Below are 26,024 nucleotides of genomic sequence, written 5' to 3' on the forward strand. Positions count from 1 at the left end.
TTCTTCCAATACAGATTATTTAGAACACCTGGCTTAAATCCTAAAGTAGATGGTTTGACCGTATTCTTAAGAGTGAATGAATTGTAAAAGTTGTGTTATTATATCTTGTGCCAGAGTGACAAAGACAATATTTAAGAAGCAGGGATGTTAAGCAGAGCATTACAAACTCTATGTCCCATCCTTGAAAAAGTACTTTTTATCATGTTAATGTTTCACATGTATCTTTCAATTTAAATTTTATAGAGGGAACAAGCGTATTGATTTACTTCATGGTGACAGTGTGATCACTGGAATATTACCAAGCAACCTACCTGATAAATGCCAATTACATGCTGCCTGGCATTCTGAAAGAGGAGAAACATCTTCAGAAAACTTTTTTTCTATCTATCTATAATACATGCTACACCTTGTTCATTCTTTATAACAACTATATAATTTACATACAAAATAATTTATTCAAGCTTTTAGACTATACACCCCAAAATTATTTGTGTCATTGGATTATTTTGTTTGGTACTAACTTCTAATTAGTAGGTTGGATATTAGCAGTACAAGTCTTCATTGGTTATGATACATAATGAAACTGATCATGTGGAGCTGGTTTTCTACACAAACTCTCAGAGTTACTCAAAGCTACACTGTCTAACATGTGAAGGCATTGGCAAAGTCAAATTTTTCACAAAAAGAGGCAGCAACAAAGGTGGGAATTTTCATACAACAATAACATCAGTATTAATAGAGTTACTCAGGAACTTGATTAGTTCTCCTCAGCCTGTTGGAATATGGAAATGCCATATTATCTAAAATAAACTCTTTTTTATAAACTTGAGGAATTTCTAAAACTGAGTATTTTTTTCCCCTCTTGGTAAAACTATTCTACCATACAAAGATGATTTAAGATCTTCAAAGATTAAGTTATCCTTGCCTCAGTATTAGGACAGACATCTGAGTGTGAGTGGCTCCAAACAACAACTTCAATAATTATTTCTACATTATGTTGTTAAACAGAGTACTCTGTTGCAACAAGTATTCTTTATGCAACAACCAGCACACTTTGGAGGAAAAAGCTTTGGGCTTGACTATCTTGAGATAATAAAAATGAAGTGCATTTCCCATTTCCTGAACCCTTGCTCCAACAAGGGGGATGTTAATGACTGTGGAATTATTCTCTGACATGCAGTGGGTAGGTCTATTTTTAGAAAGCTATATGACAACAACACCTTATAATTATAAAAAAAACCAAAAACAAACAAAAAAAAAAAAACCCAGCAAATTATTATGTTGAATATTTCAGTATACAAAAAAAGTATACTAGTATAATGAAAATAATTTTCCCTTTCAGAAGATGGAAGGAGGAGGGCTTCAAAAACACAGTCTGCTAGCTCACCTCAGGGGGTGATAGAGTTCTGGCTCAGTAGCTGCCAGCCCTGGGGAAGCTCCATCATGTGGATTATCTTAAACTAGGTTAGGATCAAACTCAAAATGGTTTCTGTTTCTGCTCATTTTCCCTTAAAGTACTGGTGACCCTTGGATATCCACAATCTCTGCAGCACTGGGAGATGCATTTTTCTAGTTGTGGAGTTTGGAATCCACAGAAGAGAATCAGAAATTTTTAAACATGGTTATATCTAATGAAGTTGTAAACTCAGAGCAGTGGGTTAAAGGTTGGAAGGAGTCTTTTCATAACTTCCATATGTGAAGTTTTGCAAGACCATCCCAGATCATTTGTGACCTGCATCAGGCACATGGTGACAAAGCCTGGCTTTTTTTTCCCACACAATGTCTCAGCCTCTCTGCAGGGCAGAGAGCCACAGCCAGGAAAGGCATGACTGCATCTCACTGCTGTTCTAAATCACATCTCCCTAGTTTTAGGAGCATATGCATCAGATGCTGCTATTTATTAGGCTGATTAGCTGTAGCTGATGTAGCAGGTTTAATATATTGAGTATATGCTTGTATGTTTACACTATACTTTCCTTTGTCTATTGCACTGTAGTTAAAGCACCAGTGAAAAAATATGAAATATTGCCTTATGATTCTTCATAAACAGACATAAATCAGTGCTTTTACAACCTGAGTCAGGATAAAAATTAAAATGGCTTGGTAATTTAATTTAACAAGAATATTACAATACATTGTGTAGGGGGTTTGGGTTTTGTTGTTTGGTTTTTGTGGTTTTGGAGTATCTTTTTGTTGTTGTGGGGTTTTGTTTTTTTGGTAGGGGTTTTTTGGGTTTTTTTCTGTTTATTTATTTTTGTTTTGTTGGTTTGGTGTTTTGTTTTTTTTTTTTCTCCTGAGGAAACTTAAAGATTTAGAAGAAAGAGGGATAAATTATTTTATTTCAGTGTTTTTGCCTTTAAGAATCATGCTATTGTGATCCACTGCAATGCAATACTTTGGCAACTGCCAGAAAGCTGAAAAAAGTACAGACAAAGAAAAATCAGGAGAGGATAATCTTGTACAGTACAAGTATGGTGACAGATTAGAAAAAAATGTTCGAATAGTATTTACAGCTCTTTGATTGACAGACATTATACATTTAACTTAAGTCCTTGGATGCTAACCTGGGTTATTTCTTAATGGTTGTTTTGCTGATAAGAAGTAATAATGGTTTTCATGTGCTATTTCTATCAGACTTGAAAAGCTTTTTTGGTAAATGATGGTGTAAACTTCAAGTGTGGAGAAAAAATCAACAAAAAAACTTCTTTTTAAGTAAAAAACAAATGAAAAAGCACCTAACATCTTTGTAAGTAAAAATCAAACCCCAGAACAGCTTTTGAGCCTTAAAAGCTAAAACTAATCTAATCACGTCAGAGGAACTGTAAATGTGTGCTGTATTTCAGTCAATATGACTGATTACCTGTCACTTACTCAGCTCTGATTTCTTCCCTCTATGCACTTTGGAACCATCTTTGTTTTAGAAACACAGATGCAGTGTGTATGAATTGTTAGCTAACTTCAGCCTCATTTTCTCAATGGTTTTGGGACTAAGAAATTAGCCCTGTCAGTTATTTCAGCTTAAAAGCTTCAACAGCATTATCACTCATTTATTTTTATCATCCTCACTGATGCCATTCAATATGAAACAGAAAGTCCTAACCAAGCAATAAAGTAATATTTACTCCTACCAGCTTTCCTATACATGAATATTTCCTGACTTGCATGCAATGTATGTGACTAAAATCAGCAAAGTGGGAAGCTAGTGTAGTATGAGGAAAGCCAGGGCTTTCTCCTTTGGTATGTCCCAAAAGACAGGAGGAAACTTAGAAAACATATTTATAAGAGATTTATGCAAGTAGAAGAAAGATTTTTGTTGGCAGAGAAGTCACATCAACAAAATTTGACAGATCTGTTTGAGCAGCGTAACCAGCTGCTGCATAAGTTTGTCTGAAGTGCTTGTTCCATCATTCCTAGAAGCTGAAGAGAATAAGGTTTTCAGGACCTTTGGGATTAAAAGGCTATTACTCAGGCCTGTTTCAATATATCTCTATGTAAAAATGGAAGTAGTAGTGTATACAGGCAAAATGGACAATAAAAAATGAATAATGCTAAACTGTCACAGCAAGTCCACATCAAGAAGTAATCTCTATTGGAAACAGAAAAATAAAAATCTACAAAACTGTCTCTCTATCTCGTTTGATGTATAGCATATATTGATAATGTCAAATGTCCTCCCTACAAAGACTGAGCCATTCTGAGTTCAAAAAGAATTTGGACAACACTCTCAGGCACATAGTGTGATCGTCAGGGTGTCCTGTGCAGTGTCAGGAGTTGCAGTCACTGGTCCTGATGGGTCCCTTCTAGCTCAGCATATTCTGTGATTCTAGGATTCTATTATTTGAGGGTGGGGAGGAAGGGAATGAGGGCTTCATGCTATATATTCTATTCCCTTGAAGTTTTTCTGGGAGCTGACAGCAATATACATTATTTGTTTTCATTTCTTTTATTCTGAAAGTTGTCACAGTAGAACAGTTAACAGGTTCCATGTGCTGTGAAGATAATATCACAGAAGGACAATGGCACTGTAATTACATACTACGTCTTCAGAAATATGACTCTTGCAGGGTTGAAAACTGCTTCAGAGTTTCAAATTAATCTGGATGACCCCATCTTTATTGCTCTTATATTTCTGGAAATTATGAAATGCTGAGTAATTGAAAATGACTGATAAAAATCTAAACAATGAGAAATTAGTAATTTAGTCTTTTTTTGACTTCATCTAAGTCACATATGCTTTTCAGCCAGGTGCAATATTTTATAGGGAAATGTTTGTTTTAATGAATCCGAGTGATCTTCAGATCACTAAAAAGAGATCAATTTGTCAAAGATGGAAAAATCTATGTATGCTCTTGCATTTCATTTTCATTAAAATTGTGGATGTAAACAGCAGTGGCTGCAGGAATGATTTCTTTTATCCAATATAAGTGCCTGTAAAAGACCAGGTCATCAGTGCTAAGACTATACTGTGGAAACTTAATAAAAGATTCAAGTGTAGCTAAACACCATTTTGGTCTCTTTTTTTGCACAATTTGCATAGCAGAGACCCAGTAATACATGTGTTCATAAATTACATTAATAATTGGAGGATTTCTGATGGTATCATGAACACCATGTCAAAATTTTATTCTTTAGCTATAATCACTGAAGTACATCTGAAAAATAGCTGAGACTATCTTGTCATGACAGCATTTTGTGTCATAAAAATCCTTTCCTGCTGTTAGAAGAACACTAAGAAGTACAGCTTCCTTTAGTATGTTCCCTTGGAAAGAAAAGTAGTGAAATGATAATTGCTCAGTCTTTAGTAGCTCAGTCAGTGGGTAATACAAACCTATACACTGTGACGTCCAGAGGTAAATGTTGGCACAAGCTGACTTATGGTGGTTTTTCTCTAAGAGAAAAGGTAAATTTTGCCTTCTGGTATATTTTGTGTACTGTTGGCCAGATGGGGGAAGCAAACAGAAGAGATTTTTTTCAGAGGCAAACAGACAATTGGATAGGTACCACAGCCCAAATGACTAGCTCACAAAAGAGTAAGCTTGCTCCTAATCCAGCAGTGCTAATGTCATTTTGTTCTTCACCTGAAAATATTGTGAAGCTGAAAAAGCTGACACAGCATACATTGTAAGGAGATAACGACAGGGAACATTGTCTACTGTTTAATTCAGCAGTTGAATTGAAAATCATCTATCCTGCTGTTACATAATATACAGCTTCTCAGAGCCTCATTTTGTGATGTGTGGCTGAACCACTGTTGGGTGGAAATCTCTGAGACAGCTCCCTAATGTGCCTCCCAAGGGTCACAGCTGCCTGTCCTGCTATGCTGTTGAAAAAGAGGTGCACAATTCCTCCTACATGTCTCATGTAGCAGAACCAAGCAGGCTACCGCTGATGTTTTCTGAAGGGGCTGCTTTGTGTGAGCTGTGGAACCTTGACACAGGAAAACAAAATGGACCAAAGGGAATAAAATTATGGGGCTAGCTTTGTTGAGAGACAGGAGAAAGTGAATCAAACATCATGGGCTCAAAACCAGCTCCAAAAGTTGCAGGCAGTTCTGACAGCAGAGCCTGCTACATGAAGAAAGGTGAGCTCTGCCTGCCCACTGGTCATGGAGAGGTTCACTGGCACCTGAGCAAAGTAACTCTAGTGAGAGATGCAGCTAAATGAGGAATACGGGCACTTCAGGAGCAGAGAAATAATCAGGGCAGCATGTTACAAGCCCAGGCCTGCTGCCACAGCTGTTGCTAAAATCAAGGCTGCCCCAGAGCACTTTGGACTTTCACATTTAGCTCTCTTATGCCTAGCATTATAGTTGTTCACCTGGATGAAACCATTTTATCCTTACATGTCAGCAACAATACTTATTTTAAAAGTGTGTAAATTTTTTTTGTAGCTTGTTTTTATTTTTTATTATAGCTTGTGTTCTAAGCAAAAAAGCAAAATTGTTCTAAGCTTAAAATTGTTTACCTCTGAAATTTTAGTAAGAGCACCCTCTGGTGGTCCTTATATGAACAATACTCTTTATCTTCCAAAAGGAGTTGTACATTTATTTATAGTACTCAATTTTAAACAAATGGGTGAAAATTTTTTACGCTGAATTCTTCTTCTCAATCAATGTGAAAGTCATAAATATATTTTCTAAACAAAAAAAAAAAGACAAGAAAACAAAAGCAAAACAAAATGAAAAACAAACAAAAAACAAACAGAAGTGTTTAAAAACATGTAGTATCTAATTGTACTAGTGTCTATAAGTACAATTTATTTCAAGAGAGTCAATCACATGTGAGAAATTAAAGATAAAACTATCGATACATATCTCAAGAGATATAGATGCTAATGCCTTTACAGCTGCAATGGACAAAATCTAGAATCTAGGGAAAGTCAATAGATACAACTATTATTAAAATATGTTATTAAAACTATGACAAAAATATATTTTTCAAAACCTCTGTTGTTTTCATCTCCTAATTTTAATTAGATTATTTAGGTATTTTTATTTTGCTCAGGCTCCATGATTTTAATCAGAAATACCTGTGTTAATTATCAAGAAATCCCAAGAATGACTGTCTACCACTTTGTCACAGGTATCTTCCATTTAAAAGTACCTGAGACCTCTCACGTTGGTTCTGCTATTGGACGGATCAGAGCTGTGGACCCTGATTTTGGGAAAAATGCAGAAATTGAGTACAACATAGTTCCAGGAGATGGAGGAAACTTGTTTGACATCATGACAGATGAGTACACCCAGGAAGGAGTCATTAAACTGAAAAAGGTACGTGGCACCAATGGGTGGATGTGCCTATGGCTCAAGTGGTAAACCAGGTAAGGGAATGAAACATTTTGTAATTTTGCATCATAAGTGCTCACAGTAGCGTGCTACATAAGTAGCTTATATCTCTATTTGAATCCACAGTTGTGATTTTCATTTTAAAAGGCATTGCAGTTTAGACTTTAATTTCACATACAATTAGATATGATGTTTCATAAATGATGTCATGGTGAAGAAGTAATTCTAATCTCTGTCTAGGAAGTACAATTTGTCTTGTTTGGAAAGTTTTCCACCTAAAAACTTGCAAAAAACTTTTTAGTTCAGAGCATGGAATGAAAGAGTTATATTTTATGTTAGATAAAATGTAATAAATTTTGACTAAAAGCATTTTATTTTGAAAATTTTGAATTTTTGTTTGATATTTTGATAATGAATACTATAAAGTACTATGGTGAACACAGTTTTTATTCAGGGTAGAAGAGTCCCTAATGGCAAATAGCCATGTCCTACTTCCAAACTCCTGATAGTGTCCCAAGTAGCTGGTTATAAGATACTCAGGGAAACACACTACATCTCAGTCACTGATGTTATTTTAGAACACTAAAATAAGTTACACTTAATTCATAAATTTCAAAGATGGAAAGGGTGTTTTCATTCAGAATTTAATGATTAAAGCATTCAGTAGGAGAAATCGAAAAAGGGAATGTCACATTTTAACCAGTTATTGTTTTCTGAACCCAGGCATTTACATATACACCAATGATTTACTTGTTCAGTAGAAAGAAATCTGAACCACAAGTCATTTTGGAAGGTACAGTTATGTTTTGTAGACAGCTCAGGCTTATAGGTGTAAATTTTTGTAAAAAAACCAAATAATTAGCTGACCACTTCACCAGGGTCTGGGAAGGAAAGAGTTCTGGGCATGTATATAAACATAAGCTTTAGGAAAAGTGAAGCTTTAATTGTAAGAAAATTTAGAATGCTGGTTCTTAACTTTCCTCGGCTTTGACCATTGATCTGTACTTGTATTATATTCACTCTAATAATGGAAGTCCTGGCTTCAACGTTCTGACCTGGGAAACAGTAAATTATCCATGGGTGCATTAAAGAACAAGATGATGTCAAATCACTGACACTTCTGCTAGTTTTAATGGCATAAAATGGAAGCCACTATACTCACAGGAAGTAATTTGTCAATGAGACACAAACTCTTTGACATCTTAACACCCTCTTTCTTTTCTGACTAAAGGTTTGAGTGTTCTGTTTCCTCCTAATTGGAATTTGTATACTTTGTTTCATTTTTAAAAACCCTTCTGGTTACCTTTTTCCCTCCATGCAGACGACTCAAAAATGGGTCCATCTGGAGCTGTCAGACTGAGCAGCTGCGTACCCCTCTATATGCACTGCCAGTCAGAAAATGCAGTAAGTAGGAACCATTAAAAATTAATATTTCATCATCAAGAGCAGGTTTTTGATAGAATTCAGTTCTCCTTGCATTAATCCTAAGCCTCCTCTGTGCTTCTTTTTTTTTTATACACAACAATAGAATTTTCCATACTTGTCGTTAAGTGTATGTATTACCTGCTGCTGGTTGTCCGGGTTGGCAGCGATGATGTTAATAAGGGTGCCAGAGTAATTAAAAAGGAACTTCAAGGCTCTGGGTTGATTGGTTGATGAGACAGAAATGCAGGCAGTTCTCTTCTCAGTTCCTTCAATAGCAGAGATGAATGATGAAAGGAACAGGAAAACCCATGCTACCAATAAGTGGTTTAAGGGCTGGTGCCGCCAGCAAAATTTTGAGTGTTTTGATCATGGGGTAACTTTTACAGCACCAGGCCTGCTAGAGTCAGATGGGCTCCATCTATCTAACAAGGGCAAAGGGATTTTAGCCCAGGAGTTGGCTGATTGAGAGGCCTTTAAACTAGGTTTGAAGGGGGAAGGGGATGAAACCAGGCTTTTCAGAGATAAGCCTAAGTGTGGTAAGTCAGAGTCGAGGGTGAAATCAGCCCAGCTGAAGTGTGTATACACTAATGTTGCATGAGCAACAAACAAAAGGAGCTGGAAGCCATGGCACAGAAGGAAAGCTATGCCGTAGTCACCATCACAGAAACACGGTAGGATGACTTGCATGATTGCGATGCTGCAATCAATGGTCACAGGCTTTTCAAAGGGATGGGAGAGGAAGGAGAAGTGGTGGAGTCGCTCTGTACATTGGGGAGACTCTTGACAAGATAGAATTTGAGGTCAGTGGTGATAAATTGAGACCCTATGGGTAAGGATCAGGAGGAAAGCCAATAAGCCAGACACCCTGGTGGGAGTTTGTTATAGACCACCAACCAGGATGAAGAGGTGGATATATTATTCTGTAAGCAGCTGGAGGATGTTGGAAGATCACCAGCTAGGGGTGGGGCTCTGCTAGCCCTTCTGTTTACAGACAGAGAAGGGTTGGTGGGAGATGTGGTGGTCAGAGGCTGTCTGGGGTGCAGTGACCATAGGGTTTTCAATGTTCAGTGAAACAAGGAGGGGTATCAAAAACATGGACTGGATTTCTACACTGGATTTCTGGAAGGCAAATTTCAGCCTCTTCAGGATGCTGATCACTGAGTACCTTGGGAAACAGGCCTTAAAAACAAAGAGGTCCAGGGAGGATAGACATATTTTAAGAAAGAAATATTGAAGGTGCAGGAGCAGGCTTTCCATATGAGTCAAAAGATGAGCTACAGGACAAGCTACAGCTGCAGGAGAAACAACTGAACTGTCTAGGCAGGGAGCTTTTGAAGAAACTAAGGAGAAAAAAGTGGTCATATAATCTTTGGAAAAGTCAGCAGGCAACTCAAGAAGTGTTTAAGGATGTCATTAGGGCATGCAGAAAGAAAATTAGATAGGTAAAGCAAAAAATTTGACACAACTGACCAATTTCCACAAGTAACCATGTGGAATTATGGAAATGTTTAAGTATATATTGAAGTCTTTTTAAAAATGAAAGTGAGTGAATGAATAAGACCAACACATTCAATTAAGAATTGTAAATAATAGTAAGTGAAAGCCACTAATAAAAAGTGCTATATGCTTTAAACACAGGTTTGCATTTTCTTCTCTGTTATATTCTGTAAGCATGTGCTGTAAGTACTGCAGTAATTCAGTGCTGAGGCACTTCAAAACCATTTGTAAAATTTGCTTGTATTTTCCCTGAAAAATTTCTTGCAGCCAGAAACTGTCCATCATTGCACAGATGCTTTTTTGGTCTGTTATTATGCAGAAAACATTGAGAGATTTCTGTATCAAAATTGATAAAAAATGAAGCCTTCCTGGACTACCTTTATTTTTGGTAGAAAATACATTTGATGAGGAAAAAATTGCACAGACTGAACTGTTCCTTTTAGCACACTAAGTGTGTTGACAGATGCAGAAGGCCATTCTCTGCTTCAGGGATGCTACTCTCTGCTTTAGAAATGGGCATGAACAGCTACAGCTGGACAAGTTAAAGATCTTAAATCATCTGTTTTGGTTGCGCTTTTTTTTTTTTTTTTTGTGCCATGATCCTATATAAGGTTGATTACTACTACTCTTATGCTAGTTACACGTATTAAAAAGGAAATTACTTTTCTTATATTCTGCTAAATAAATCATCCAAATGCCATCTTGCACCACTATGTGGTTAGCACTGTAATATTTTTTGCCTCTGAAAATAAAAAATAAAGGAAAATAATATCCGTAAAAAAGGAGAGGAAGACTTGGCTTAAGGATAGTGCTGTTTACAGTTCTCTATAAGAGTCAGAAATATTGCTATGTTAGGAATAGAATTATAGTTCCCTCCCTTATCTAGTGTTGTTTAATACAGTGTATATTAGGTATTTAGATAGTATCTTCTATTGTACCAAAATCTTCAGCAAACTACAGTGGATGTAAGGTATAAGAAACATGGTGACAGAAGGGGCCATCTCCTTCATGCCAGATTATAGTGGCCCCAGATGTGTCAGTCCCAGGCAAGGGACTGATTTTGAAATCTTTAATGACCAGGCACAACAGTAAAGGAAAATAGAAGATTCCAACCTTTCTCTGAAAAGTTGTTGCTAGATTTATTAAACCAAGGATGAGATTATACAATAACCCCATTTTGTGCAGATGCCTTTTAATTGACTCAGCATGTGCTAATACAGAAAATGATTAGGGTTCAGGCACTGAACTTGTTCTGCTTGAAGACATCACTTTACTAATTTATGCAGTGTTTCACTAGAACCTTGGAAAACAGCTGTTTCTGGGCTCCACCTGTTATGATCCTACACTGCTCCACTATACTGGGTGAATTTCTCCACATGGTTCAGTGGAAATTCAGGGGACAAACACATCTTTTTCTGTAAGTTGTACACCACGGCTAAAACCAACAGATCAGATGATAAAGCTGTGGCCATGAAATCCCAGCATGTCACAGCATTGCGCAATGAGAAACAGTAAATTTAGCAATGATAAAATAGAATAAATTGGGGGACAATGAACAGAACCAGAAGCTGCAGGAAAGTATTAGGATTCTGTGCTTCCTTTTAACCTCAGGAGGCACTTTTTAGAAGCCTTTAAGTGCTGTCAGTAAATAGTGCTTTGACTGTGGGCTAATTTCAGTTGTGTTGCCCATGTATGTAGCTCTGGGATGTTGCAGTAAAGAGCAGTCTGAGAACACCTGTACCACACAAGAGTGAGCATAAGGCAGATTCCTGATGTCCTTCAGTGAGAACTGCATTAAAGCTACTCCTTGCTTTTCTACCAAAACTGAACAGACTTCTCACCACACACGACCCCACCCATTCTTTCTCCAAAGGCAGCAAATTTCCTCTGCAAGGGTATGCTCAGGCACTGTCTGCCTGGAATCATAACTCATGGGTTTGTGGGAGTGGGAATAGTGGTTGTGCCTTTTGAGGAGGAAGAGTAGGTGATATTAAGTCCTTCATTACAGGCAGAAAGTGATGAATTCTGTGCAGATACAATCACAAAGAACAACATGAAAGGTAAGGAAGAAGAGATGTTCAGTCTTTGTAGTTTGTGGATAGAGCTGTTTGGTTTGGTTTTCCCTGGAACAGGGAAAGACACCTCCATAAATGGGTGAGACACTTGAGAGTAGCAAACAACTGAATCCCTAACACTAGTTAGCTTCTCCCCTTCTCCAGATACAGAAAAGACATATATTTTGCCCACTTGCCATCAAATCTTGAAATATTCACTACAGATCTTGGTTTTTAATGTGCCTTCTCAACTCTGACTAATGAATGCTCCTGGTTGATCTAGAGCCTACTTTATTAAACCTGCTCTATAAAACCACTTATTTCCTTATGCTGTTTAGAATCCAATGCAGAAGTCCAGTTACTGAAATTTAACTGCTCCTACGAAAATTGTGTCAATGCACAGCAAATTTTCTTATGCCAATACTTAACAAAACGAACAGGTGCTCAACCCATTTGAAGGGGAAAATGTTTCCAGCTTTTGAGACCAGCACATATGACCCAGAGCTATTCTGCAATTGCACAATGCTAGTATGAAGTCAAGCCTAAGTTATTATGCATTTCCTGTCAACCCAGGCCTACTATCCATAACTATCCATATGTCCTGGGGCTTAAAATTCATCCCAAAATATAGCTTTTCCATCACTGTAGGTGAAAGCCTCTATCAGAAACAATACCCTCTTATGTGAGAGAGTATTTCTTATGTGTTGATATGTGTGGATAAATGAGTGAAGTTTCCAGTCCTGCCTCTTTGTGAAGCAGACAAACTGACAGGGTAATTATTTTTCCACCCTTGTTGTGCTTATCATTAGAATTCATTATATCTTTTGGACCAATTTTTTTTTCTTTCAGTTCTTTAATTATTTCTCTCTCTTTCCCACTATAGCAGCATTTTTTAACTTCTGCCTTGAATGTGGAAAACAGCAATATTTCAAAATATATTTATTTCTAATACAGAACTGTTTTTGTGCTGTCTTAGTCATAGTAAATAAATCCATTCATGGTACTTACAGAGTTGCAAGGTAAAGTGATTTGTCAGTATGTATTTGATTTGGGGATTTGTTGAATGGCTTTGCTATGCACAGGTGTGTATATGCTGATAGCACTTTACCAGGAAATTATATATAGAGCAGCTTGTAACCTCAACATAAGAAAAAGCAGCTGAGGACAATTTGAGGGGGCCAAATACATCTGTTCTGTCAGTGGTACTTAGAGTATAAATTAGAAATACTTCAGTTATTGAATAGTTCACAGTTAATAAGGCACCACCTTACTATTGGCAAAAATTCTGTGTACTGCACAAAAAAAAAAAAAAAACCTTTTACAAAATAAAAGCCTTATTCAAGTTTACCTTCTGCATGTAATTACTTTTATAGAAGGAATAAATATTTCTCTTGATTATTAAAAAATCTATGAAGTAATTTCATTAAATTCTGTTTAATTGAAAAACATTTCAAGAAACTCACAGGACTGGTTTGGAGTTTTTTGTGCAATTCAAACATTCTACTATGTTTTTCTTTAACAGAATTCCAGATTCAAAATAAAAATGGGACTGAGCACCCTCAGACAGCTATTATATGACAGCAAAACACAGTTATGAGAGGTGTTTTTTTGTTTGTTGGGTTTTTTTTTTTGTTTAGTAACAAGAACAGGTAAAATATGGTGTGGACCACTAATTAGCTTGACAGATTTTAGTGATATCTACTAAAAATTAAAAATATAATAAAATGGTTTTTTAACATGCTTTAAACCAAAACTCAAAAAATCCAAAAGGCTTTTCCTGAGACCTATGCAGACATTCAATTCTTACGTTTTCAGGCAGACTCTGGACAATTCAAAAAAAAGCCTAAATCATAAATTGTCAATGCTATCTATATGACTTAACTGTTCAAATATAGGAAAACCAGGACTGATCAGGTGATTGTAGCCTGCAATTCCCATACTCTTGTTACATGATACATGTTGTACAAAGTATTTTTCTGTTTGAAATTGAGTCCTAGGTTTACCACTTGCAACATTTCCCAACTTTCCATACATTTCAATTGTGGTTTAGCCTCACTTAGGCTAAAGGTTAATTTCTACTATTTTGTGGGAATCTGTCACTGATTTCTTTCTCTCATGATGGCTCATCACTTTCAGCCTGTCTCTTCTTATTTTGACTGCCATCTGTGCTTTGCACTGGCCACATAACCTCTAACTATATTTATCATCAGACCCATTGAAGGACAGAAAGAGAGGATGAGTTACTCTGAGGTTATGGTGGAAAAGCATTATCCCTTCTTGGGATCACAGTCTTTTTTAAAAATATGCTCTAGTATTTCCCCATAATGCTGGAGGGTAGAGAAATAATGTAGCCACTTTGCCTGCTTCCTGGGTACCTGTGCAGTGAAATATGCCAGTCTGAACATACCAATAGACAGAACTGTTTGAAATCTTTCTGCTTTCTGTTCCCCTTGCATCATGAAATGTTGTGACTGGGCACTGGCCATGCACCATGGTCTGGTATAAGTGCTTGAAGAGTAATTTGGTGAAAGACAGCCTGCAAAGACTACATGAATTATGGCTCTTTCCATTAATACATCTCTTTGCAAATATACTGATATATTACAGGAGCCAATCTGAAAAGTTTTAATGCAATTTTGGTGGTATGAAAGATACATACAAGGTATTACCTGAAATTACTACCTATGTAGGAGCTTAGATTTCTTACTTTCTTTGTCTTAATTATTTATCTCTAGGTTAACCTGTGACTTTTTCTTCTCCAGACTAAGTCCTTAAACTTCAGATTTCTCCTCTTACTATGTTTTTTGACAATGTGTTAAAAATTTATATGAATATCTGGAGAAGAGTTGTCTTGTTTTTGTTTTTTTTTTTTTTATTTTGGGTAAAATTATTTTGGCAATGCATAATAAGTGTGCATGAGTAGTATAGGACATGAAAATACAGTATGGCAGCAATTTGGACCAACATATCTATTTTTAGTGAAGGCAACATCTTAGAGTTTCACCACTGGGACATGAGATCTACCAGACTTAATTTTGTCCATTTCTTCTCAGAATTTAGTTTCTTCTTTCTGTCAGTCCAGACACAAAGGTGCAGCACATACTGGCTTTTATGGTAATTTTGTCTGTAGGAGGATGGTTGTGTTTGGTAGTGAATTACTTTCAAGCCTGTTTATTTATATGGCATCAAAATTTATATGGCTAATTTTAAGTCCCTGGCTAAAAAAAAAAAAAAAAAAAAAAAAAAAAAAAAAAAAAAAAAAAAAAAAAAAAAAGAGGCTGAGCATCTATCTAGTCTACTGAAATTACAAAGTCTTTTATAAGGATTTATAATCATTATGGTAGCTGTTCAGCTAATGCAAGTCAAGGTAACTCAATTGATTTTAATGAAGCTATTTCAATTTACACCAGTCAGTCATCTGGCTAATTATGTCCTGTTGTGACAAGGACAGAAAACTGAAGAATTTAAATTTCTCCTGGCCGTGACAACTGTCTGAAAACACTAGGGAAAAAATAACAGACATTGCAATATTCTTGTTCAAAAACATGTAAACCTGTTTTTTTTTATTCATTTCTGTTAGCAAATTTCCAGCTTAAAAATTATAGGCAGAAACCACTAGGTGCCAGTGTTACCCAGACATCAGGAAAAGGCGTTGTTAGAAAGGTTAAAAACAACATGAAAGCCAAGGCAGATAAACCCTTTAAATGAAAATAAAACTTCTGCATCTTTTCAACTAAATAAGACTGCATTAAGGGTTTTGAGATGATTACTTTTCTAGAAGTAAAGGCACTAAATTGATATGTGTGTACAGAAACCCACATCAAAACAACCTTATTTTGCAGAATACGTTCTGTCAAAACCCCACATAACTACACAAAAGCTGCTGTGTCATCTTCAAGACCTTATGAATTATACCTAGGATCATAAGACAGAGCCAATGTCAGCATTTTGAAAAGTACATGTAGATCAAACATATGGCATGAATAGCATTTCACTGCTAAGATCGACATTTTACAGGAAAAGCTTGTTTCAGATCAAGTTAGAATTCACATTCCAAGTCGTACCTGAAGTTTGGTTTGACTCATTAGTATATATCAGAGTTTTCATTTGGGCCCATCTTCATCACTGTCATGGTCTTCTGAAAGCCTTTCCTGCTAAGAAAAAGCCAGGAAACCTATTTAAGGAGCTGGGTCTGCTAGAGACAGCTGATTACCAGTGCATGGGAGTTGCGAATGCAAATCTCTGACTAACCTTCACTCAGCTCATTTGCAAGAGATGAATCTCACTCATTTAACTTCAGACATCTACACTGTAACTGTTTACATCCATGCCAGTCATCCTGGTTTTTTTGATGTAGAGAAGCAGTGATTTCCTGACTATGATTCATCTGGCCTATTTCAAAATTCACCTTAGCATAAGATGAACCGAAAAACAAATTTAAATGATTGATTAGCTCAGGAGATTAGTTTTACACAAAAGGAATCTTAAGTTTTGTCAGATTAATCCAACCAAAGTGATTTTGCAATGTCTAATTTTTAGTCAAATCTAATGTTTTGTTTTTGTTCTTTCTACAGCCATTAGACTTTGAAACGAAGAAGGCATACACCTTTAAGGTAGAGGCCTCCAATCTCCATCTTGACCATCGATTTCACTCAGTGGGTCCATTCAAAGATACTGCCACTGTGAAGATAAATGTGTTGGACATGGATGAACCTCCAGTGTTCAGCAAGCCCATGTACACGATGGAAGTCTATGAGGATACACCTGTGGGAACCATTATAGGTGCAGTGACAGCACAAGACCTCGATGCTGGCAGCAGCTCAGTCAGGTAAGAGAGTTTTTCCTCCTTTAGTACCTCTCTGACAACCCAAAGTGCTGCTCACAGTTGGAAGCACTGGCAAAGAACTTAGTGTAAAGATATAAAATATACCTAGTCTGTCACTGTAACAGATAACTGATGCTCTGAAAAAAATATTGGAAGGAGATACTCATTTGGGTGAATTATCATTAGGTGTTCACAGCTTCTTATCATACTGATCATGTAAGTTACCACACACTGACATGACTTAAGAGATGGTGTGTTAAGACTAAGGAATAGCATGGTGTCTGCATGTCACAACCCACTGGCAGAGGACATGATATTTGCTATAAATTCTCCTTCAGGCTGAACAATGACATGCCAGGGAACTCTCATGCTATTATTGTACCATCACTATAACTCTGACTCACAAGGTGCTGGCTAACAAGTCCTTAAATTCTTACAGCGTACTTCCACAAAAGTGGTAGCCCTTAGTTTTGTAAGTTCTCAACTCCCACAAAAAGCTCCTCAAACCCTGCTGGTTCACATGTCACAACACACCACTAGAGAGACTGAGGGGGCCAAATCCATTACTTTTATAGTTAACCTGGTGCACACCTCTTATGTAAAGTAGATTTTTCGCACTGTTTTAGCACATGCACAGCTAGCATTTCTCCAGGACATGAGTTGGCAGGTGGAAGCTGAGAATGAGTCTCAAGGTGAAGCAAGAAGTTGGCTGAGGACAGCCCAGCCCCACCTCTGCAGGATCCTCTCCTCTGATCACACCTTTCCTGAAGCAATGCTCAGAAAGTTTGAGACAAAATGTGCTCAGGTCTGGTCCTGTACACTGGGTCTTCCACAAAAATATCTCCAAGGTACAGTAGTGAGAAAGGTTTTACGTGCTATGTCTGTTTGAGTTAGACTCCAGTGGGTCACAGAACTGCGCCTTTCACTACTTACTCTCTACATCTTGCAAAGAACAAATGCTCTCATAAACAATCATCACATATATCTTGGCTGAGGCAGTGGGGACATGATTGCTGATCAACATGGCTGTGTTCAGCACAAGGAAACTCCTACAGGCAAGTCTCTCATTTATTGCTGTAGTTTATTTTAATGAAATGAAAAGGAGGGGGGATCTGGTATAGAAATGTAATATATTGATTTTGAAAACCTATTTACAGCCACATTAGAAAGATTAAAGTAAACCAGAGTAATGTACTGATAAGGAAGCTCCTTAAAGCTTAGACACAGTCTAAGATGTAGGCAGTTGTTAGCACATACTTCCAGTACCAGTTTGTGCTGGGCCTACCTGACTTCAGGAAGCATTTTTATCCCCAGATTTTCGTAAGAAATATTAAAGACATAATGCATGCCATCAATCTTTAAATATTATTGTTTATCAAATGGGACTGTGACAGAACAGGAAAATGCCACTAGTGTCTACCAAATGCATGCAAATTCATGCATATTAAAAATTGAATTTGGACTGTTTAAATCCATGTTTATTAATTATGTGTATTTTGGGTCAGTACTTATACTCTCAAAACATACAATAAGCATGCTGGTTGTAATCATATGCAAAAATATAACATACCACAGTGACTGTTTAGCTCCTGCTTTGTCAAGTCACTGTTAATTTTGCTTAAAACTATTACTATTGCTGTTTGTTTCACTTTTTTATAGTATAATCTTCATTTTTTAAAATATAGAAATTTATTTGTCTATGAGTCTGTGGCACATTCCTTCTCTGAAAAAGGATGAAAACCTTCACTAAGACAGAAGTCTGAACAATTTTTCCCTGGTGATATCCTATGAAAATAGCCCCAGTTAAGTCAACATTCTGTTGAAAACCATACTCTCTTGCAACGAGATAGAAAGCCTTTAATCACATTGTTGAGCAGTTTTTCATATGACAGTGGAATGATTTGGGTGTATAACCACTCTTCAGTGAGATTTTTTTGTTTCACAAATGCTCCTAGGAGACTCAAGTGCTTTCTACTGATTCTGTATTTTGCAACTACACAAGAAAAATAATTTTCTCTTGATGGTTTATCTACATACTGTGTTCACTGGAATATTGAATCCTAAGCCATTCTATAATGTCCACGTCTACATTTTTTTAACCCTGAACTCACTACCTAAGTGTCCAAATGCCCATCTACAGTTAAGAACCCTACATTTTAGTCTCGCTGCTCTTCCTGCTGACCCCTTACACCAATAAGCTGCACATGTCCTCCAGGGTCACATTTATGAGTTGATTCAGCTGGTTCATGCCCACAGAAAAACATGAAGATAATGTTCTGGTGTTCTTCAGTGGTATGACTTTTGGGCACCTGTGCATCTACATGAGTTACATTCAGAGCCATATTTTCTACCTGGGCAGCAATGTCCTGCCCCAGTACAGCAGCCCACATGGGTTTGTCCCTGTGTTTCCACTTAGTCTTCTTCCATTGCTGCAGCTACCACCACAGGACATTAGACACCATCCAGGAGTCAGTGTAAAGGCAGAATACAGGCCACTTTTTTAATTCAGTGATCTCTAGAGCCAGCTGGATGGCTTTCACTCCTACAAATAGGTTTGACTCTTCTTCTCCTTCAGCAGTCATTGTGTAGGACCCCACACAGCAGCTTTTCACCTCTGATGGTTTCTTATCATGCAGAAAGATCCATCAGTACATAAAGCATGGCCTCTTTTGTTTTGGGACAACTTGTTATATGATGATGCTTCTTGGGCACTTTGAGCCACCTTCCTCCATATGGCCATTGTGCAAAGGGCATCCTCTAGATCTTTAGGGACTGTCTTGGGGTGATTTTATAATGATACTTTATTCATAATTGTCTGCTTATGCCAAGAAACATCTGCTTTCTTTTTCATTTTTTTCCCCCATTAACTGTTACTGCCATTTTTTTTCTTTTAACCTTTTTTTTTCACCCACCTGGGGAGCTAGTGGGGAGGCCATCCCAAATGTGAGCTGAATCAACACAATTAAGAACACTAAAACCCACCAGCCTCTCCTGTGAGGAAGAGACTAATGACAGAAAGATTCCCATCTATTCTGCTTGAGTGGCTATGCTAACTCCTGTTCCTCCCTTTCCCTGATACAAAGAAGGGCAGCCTCCATCTGTGCTTCATGATGGTGCTGTCTGGTGGGGGATTGGGGTTAAGTATTTGAAATTTCAGTATCTAGCATTTATTCAATCCTCTTCTGTGCCTTGTGGGCACCCTTTTGGTTTTTTATTTTTGTTAATAAACAGTTTTGGGTTTTTTTCACTTTCACCTGCTAGGATTTATTTCTCTCATTGACAAACAGGGTTATCAAAGTCCTTCTCTCTAGAGGAAATGCTCATTCCAGGGCATTTTCTCCTAAACTTTATTCCTAAACATAGACAGGGACATTATCCCTTTTTACTTTACTATAGAGCACTTCCAGGATTTCTAATTCTCTCAAGGACTGGATACCTTCATCTGCAGTGATCCACTTTCCTGGGGAATTCACAAGATCTTCCTTAAATGGATTTTGTGCCCTCATGCTTTAGAGAGGCCATCTCTAGAGACTGCAAATTGCTCCTTCTTTTCCAATTCCTCCTTCAATTTCTCCATCTCTAGCAAGGGATTTTAGCTGTTGTGGCCTCATGACCTTCTAATTGTTGACTGTCAGCCCTGTTATCCCAGCACCGCCTGGCTGGCGACTGTAGTCTTTCTGCAAGTCTCAAAGTTCTGATGAGGTCAAGGAACAACTAACTTCAGGTTCTTATTTGATTTGTCTCACTCCTTCAAAGTTATTTGTTGAATGACCAGCATTTTCATCCGCTCTCTCCTCTCAGGATTGTCCACCTTCCCCTCTTCCTTCTTTTCCTTCCTTTCCTATCAATTATATGGACCTGTAGCTTCCCCTATCCGTTATTTTGTTTTCACTACTGGTTCAAGTACTGTAGTTGCTGTGGTTTGAGTCCCAGTGTCATCCATAGTGTCCTCAAATGCAGTTTGGGTTCCTGCCTCAACTACAGCCCTCTGCAAGGACTGCAAGTGGCTTAGCAGGCACAGGTCCGGCCCCAGCACAGGGCAGGAAGCTGTTGGCTTTCACTGGGGTGGGCAAGGCACCCTTCCATCACTGACGGGTCAGTTTGCCAGGGTTGGTCTCATGTTCAGGTGTAAAGTCACAGATAACTGGAGGCAATTACCACCCTAGGAATCTGCCCAAATCCTTCCACCCTACTACCAGGAACTGGATGCCTTAGGGCACATTTCAATATCTCCATACTTAAAGTTTTTTTTCTTACACCAGGATTACACCAGATTCCGCAAATCCCATAGTGTGCCAATAGTATTCTTTAATACTATTAATAGTATTAAGCAGCTTAAATAAGGATGAGCAATGTCTATGGGAGTCTGCATTATAAACCCATTCACATCAATTTTGGGCAGGGAGAGGGAGATAACTCCCCCCACATAACAAGGCTGCTATGTCAGGGCAAAGCACAGGGCTATTGCTTGTGTTAACATGTTCCCAGCAAACTCAGCAAAACAGAGAGATAAGGAGCACAGCTGACAAACATCATGTCCCACAAAGGAGCTTGCTACTAGATAACTGCTATTACTCTAGCATGCAATATAGATAGATAGATAGACAGACAGACAGACAGACAGATAGATAGATTAGATAGATAGATAGATAGATAGATAGATAGATAGATAGATAGATACATACATACATACATACATACATACATACATACATACATAGACAGACAATCAGACAGAGAGAATTAGAGAGAGTGGGGACGGTGGGGCAGGGGGGAGAGAAAGACAGAACTGCTTTTGTCTCACTCCATGGGCACTAAAAAGGACTGTGGTGGCTTGACCTTGTAGACATGCCATGTGCCCACCAAGCCAGCTGGATGGGGAGTGAAAATTAGATGGAAAACACCTTGATAAGGCAGTTTACTAAAGCAAAAAATGGAGCTTTGTGCATGCATAAGTGAAGGAAAAAGGTTTATTCTCTACTTCCTATCAGCAAGGAGTGTTCAGCCACTTCCTGGGACACAGGACTTCAACACACATAGTGGTTTCTCTGGAAGGCAAACACTGTAAATGACAAATGTCCCCCCTTTCCTCCTCCTTTCTTTAGCTTTTATATCTGGGCTGATGTCATACAGTATGGTCTGTCCCTTTTGTTAATTTAATTGGCATAGTTGTGTCCCCTCGCAGGATCTTGGGAAATATTGGAGACGCAGAGTTGATGCTGTACCAAAGCTGTAGACAAAACAGTGGCATGTTATCAACATCTTTCTTGATATCAATGCAGAGCACAGCACTGTGAAGTCTGCTGTTGGAAAATTAATTCCATCTCAACCCAATACACCAATGTATAAATATTCAATATTTCATAAGTTTTATATTTCCTAAATTTAAAAAAAAACAAACAAAAAACAACAAAACAAGACCATAAATTAGAAAAGCTTAAATGAGTTTGAAGGCATTAAATGTGTTTGCAATGCTCTGTTAGCTGCTTAAAATCTAGATGATCTCATAGAGCTAAAGAATTACTTCAATTTCATCATATTGCAAAAGAGTCCAAGCAACTTCTGAGTAAATATGCACTCTAAACAAATAGGGAAAAGCAAGTCATGCTTTTTAAAGACACAGTCCATACAAAGTACCGTCTAGTTCTAGTAGTACTACAACTACTGGTTGTACTTTCTCTACAAATTCATTCATTTTCTGTGAAATGTTTTCCTGGAATGGTTTGGCCATTAAAAAGTGCAAGTAAATCCATGTTATCAGACAAAAATTTTATGTCTGTTATGTTAGACACATCAGTAAGGGGGAGATAATGACTAAGGATGAAAACCGGACTCAGGCATTAAAGAAAAATATTTTGCTGGAGGACATTGAAAATGGCGAGGGTTATATTATTTTTCTCTTTTCTTCTGTTACTGGTATTAAATTTTTAGACAAGTCAGAAGCATTAAAAGGTTTTTTTTGTAGGAAGATGTTTGCTAGAGATGTTGGAGTAAAAGGACACAGAGCATACATTTAGTAATGAACAGGAAATTAAGCACAAGGAGAAAAAGAGCTGCAGGTATACAACACCTGCAAGGGTGACTGGCTTTGCGGCTGTTTTGGAACTTTACCCCAGTGCACCTAATTTTCAAAGTGTGTTAAATCTGGAGCTTATGTGTCTCAAGTGATCTCTTTTGTCTATTCCCATTTTATCCATAGTGCTTCAAGAAACATGTTAAGGTGAAGTCCTATGTACATTTTGGCCATTAAAAATCCCAAAGCACTTGCAAAAACAGTTCTGATCTTATTTTCCTCTCAGAGTCCTCTAGATTACAGCAGTTTAAAGATGACTGGGAGGAAAAAAATGTTGCTGTCCTGTAGTGTGTTGTAAGGTCCGTAATTTGTAACTATGAAAGGTTTTGGTAAAGATCCTTGTACTTCTGGAAGAAGGGGTTTTAGGACTTCCGAAAAATCACTGTTTTATTTGTCCATACAGCATGAATGTTATAGACAAAGCTGTCTAAATAACAAGAAAGCAGAAATGGAGGGCAAGACTGAATTACCTGCAGTACCTCCTAGTGAGCTCCATTTAACAGTATGTGAGAAGTTCAACAACTTTGCACTGACACTTCTGAAGTGGTCAGATTGCCATGGAGATGATCTTCTGACATAAAGTATAAGAGGATTATTGTCCCTGATGTGAACCCCAGACAATTCTAATTAACAATGAGTTTCATTATCTGTGTCAAAACACTATCCTTCATGTCTTCTCTGCTTGACTCAGGAGTTTTGCCTTATGAACCGAAAGAACCATTCATAGCAGGAAAGCTGTGGGTATTGTGCATTTTCTTGACCGAGTTGAGAGTCATGAAACTGTGATTTTAAAGTAAAAAGCCATGTGTACTATCCATAGGTCAGTCCTGTCCTCAGTATCTCAGGGACAAGACTGTATTCCCTGCATGTGGTTCCAAAGGAAAAGCCTTATTTCTTTTCCTGAACTAGTTCACAATGGTCCATACACCTTTATGAATATGTTGTGTTTGCCCAGAAAAATACTTTGTCATGTTGAGATCAAGAAAATAAAGATTTCTTCCTGAATCCTAGAACACTATTTCTTTATGTACAACCACCAACAAGATTAATTAAAATATGTAAGAGTTTAACTTTTCAGTCCCATAATTCTTACCATTTTTTTGTGTTTTCATTTTGAATTTACTTATTCTTCAATAAGAAAAGTCCCACCCTGTGACATTAAAATGTATCTTATAGTTTCATGCATATATAGCAAATCTGGGACATCTAGTTCCAGCACCTTAAGCATCTTCATTTAATAACAGATTAAGTGACAGCCATTTTTGGAGAGAAACAAGTCAGTTTTGTACAGATAAGAGATGTTGATATTCATGAATTTTGGTTCCTTTTCAGCTGCTCTGGTGGTTCTGCACACTTTTTGCTCTGTTGCCTCCTGTCAGTTTCTGTTGCAATTTTAGCTATACTCTGTGGGAGAGGGTCCCGGGGTTAGTCCACCTGGTATGCCCTGGGAGACCACTTCTGTATAATTTTCCTGCCTCCCCCGATGCCAATCATTTATCCCTGTTCATGTCCATCTTTGTTTGAGCTATCCCTTTGTTCTGGAATGTTCCTTTTTTTGTGCCTTCATTGGCTCCCTAGTGTTAGCCACCCCTTCCCCCGTCCCCATCAGTCCTCACCCTGTCGGTCATCCCTGCTCCTCCCCTGTATCTGTCCATTATTGGCTGGTTTGTACCTGACCGTCCGATCCCGTTTCTGTTACATACCTCACCCTGCCCGCGGGACTGCGCGCTCAGAGCCCGCTCCCCTTCCTGAGAGATTGTCTCCCTGCACCTCCGACTTCGCTTTTCCCTCAATAAAACTCTCTGGAAAACACAGCAGCCTGAGTGTCCTCCTGCCTTCAGTGGAAGCTCTCTATAGCTATCTGGCACCCTCCGTGGCATTCCTGGTGGGGCACAGGTCCCAGCTGCCACAATACTCTATCCTTTGCATTTTATCAAATCCTTGTCACACACCCCACTCTTAAAACCTCTATTCCAAGTTCTAATTTATCCAAACTATTTAATTCAAACACTGCAGAACTACTTCTCAGTTTCTGCTGCAGATGCCTTGGCTGTCTTCCTACTAGCCCACTGTTTTCTTATCTCTCTTATGCTCTGTCTAATAGTAGTCTCCTACTCCACAATCTTTGTTTCTCCCATGGCTGTTTTCTGTATCTTTACTGCTGAAGCATCTCCCGTTAGCTGCATTGGTGTCCTGCTTTATCCTCATATTTTCTTCTGCTGAGGACAGACACCTTTTTTGATCTGTGTCTTGATGTATTTCACTTTGTTCCAGCTACTTTATCTTCTAACTATGGAAACCAAGTTTCCCTCCAACATTTTCTCTGAATCCCAAGGTATATCTTTAGCAATTATGTTAATTATCAGCATGTTCCATGGGGTCAGTGGTTGGAGACACAGACAACACACACACCACAGAGCTCCATGTGACAGCCTCCAGTTAATTCCTCCCGATCCTTTTATAAGAGCTCCAATTACACATGTGATTGGTTGAGGTCTCTGGCCAGTGATATATCTGCATTTAGAACTGGATGACATTGGCTTAGAGTCCCTGTATCCTTGCTCACCCAGGGACTCCAATGCCACATTTAGCAGACACATCTGCTCTTTCCTCAACATCCTCTTCTTTCCATTCTCATTTGACTCAGTGAACACCAAGCTATCATATGATCAGCAAGATCTCCATGTACCTACCTTCCAGCAATAAAGGTATGATATAGGCAATTAACTCCTACTTTTGGCTCCCACTGCTCCCCACTTTCTGGCTCTTCCTTTGTTCTGTTTTCTAGCTCCTAAACTTCATCTTCATGAACTCAAGCAATCACATCCTTTACTCCACTGCCCTTTTCCTGTAATATTTTTCCCTATGGTCCCATGCACTGTTCTGTCATTTTCTAGGTTTGAATGACCCAGTCTCTCCTCAGCAACTGGGTGGTTTAAATAAACTGGACAGAAAAGTGACTTCTCTTCAAGCAGAAGGCAGAAAAAATCTTTTTATTCTGTATATAAATTGTCTGTCAAAAGGAGATGTTTTCTAGCAGCACAGTCTCTACTTTACCTTTACCATGACCCAAAGAGTGAATAATAAATTATTGCGGCAATTTTCTTCATGACAGTTTAAACTACTACATTTTATTTTACACTTGCATGGCATTAAGTGCACATAGACAATTATTACAGCTCAGCTGGTAAGTGGCTCAGTTGTATCAATTCAGGGTCTGTGGAACCTTGATTCAGTGATTGGCTTGGAGCTACTACAAGGAGAAACTACAAAAAAGGTGTGAATGTGTCTTAACCTTAATCTTAAATCTACCTATTTAAGGCTGAAGTGATCACACAGGATCAGTGGGGATGGTAAATGTAGTCA

At 37.9% G+C, this 26,024-nt stretch overlaps 1 protein-coding gene across 4 annotated transcripts in view; it reads left to right on the forward strand.

Annotated features, from left to right (window-relative positions):
* The window catches only part of CDH12 (cadherin 12), a 521,432-nt gene that overhangs the window by 468,629 nt on the left and 26,779 nt on the right, over window positions 1-26,024 (forward strand). For all 4 annotated transcript variants that reach the window (XM_077786157.1, XM_021546413.3, XM_021546438.3 and 1 more), the window contains 2 exons: window positions 6,582-6,769; window positions 16,335-16,588. In XM_077786157.1, the coding sequence (XP_077642283.1) occupies window positions 6,582-6,769; window positions 16,335-16,588 (442 nt within the window). The remainder of the gene's footprint in view (window positions 1-6,581; window positions 6,770-16,334; window positions 16,589-26,024) is intronic.

The sequence above is a fragment of the Lonchura striata genome, chromosome 1 (genome assembly GCF_046129695.1).
Source record: "Lonchura striata isolate bLonStr1 chromosome 1, bLonStr1.mat, whole genome shotgun sequence".
In the NCBI taxonomy this organism is placed as follows: Eukaryota; Metazoa; Chordata; class Aves; order Passeriformes; family Estrildidae; genus Lonchura; species Lonchura striata.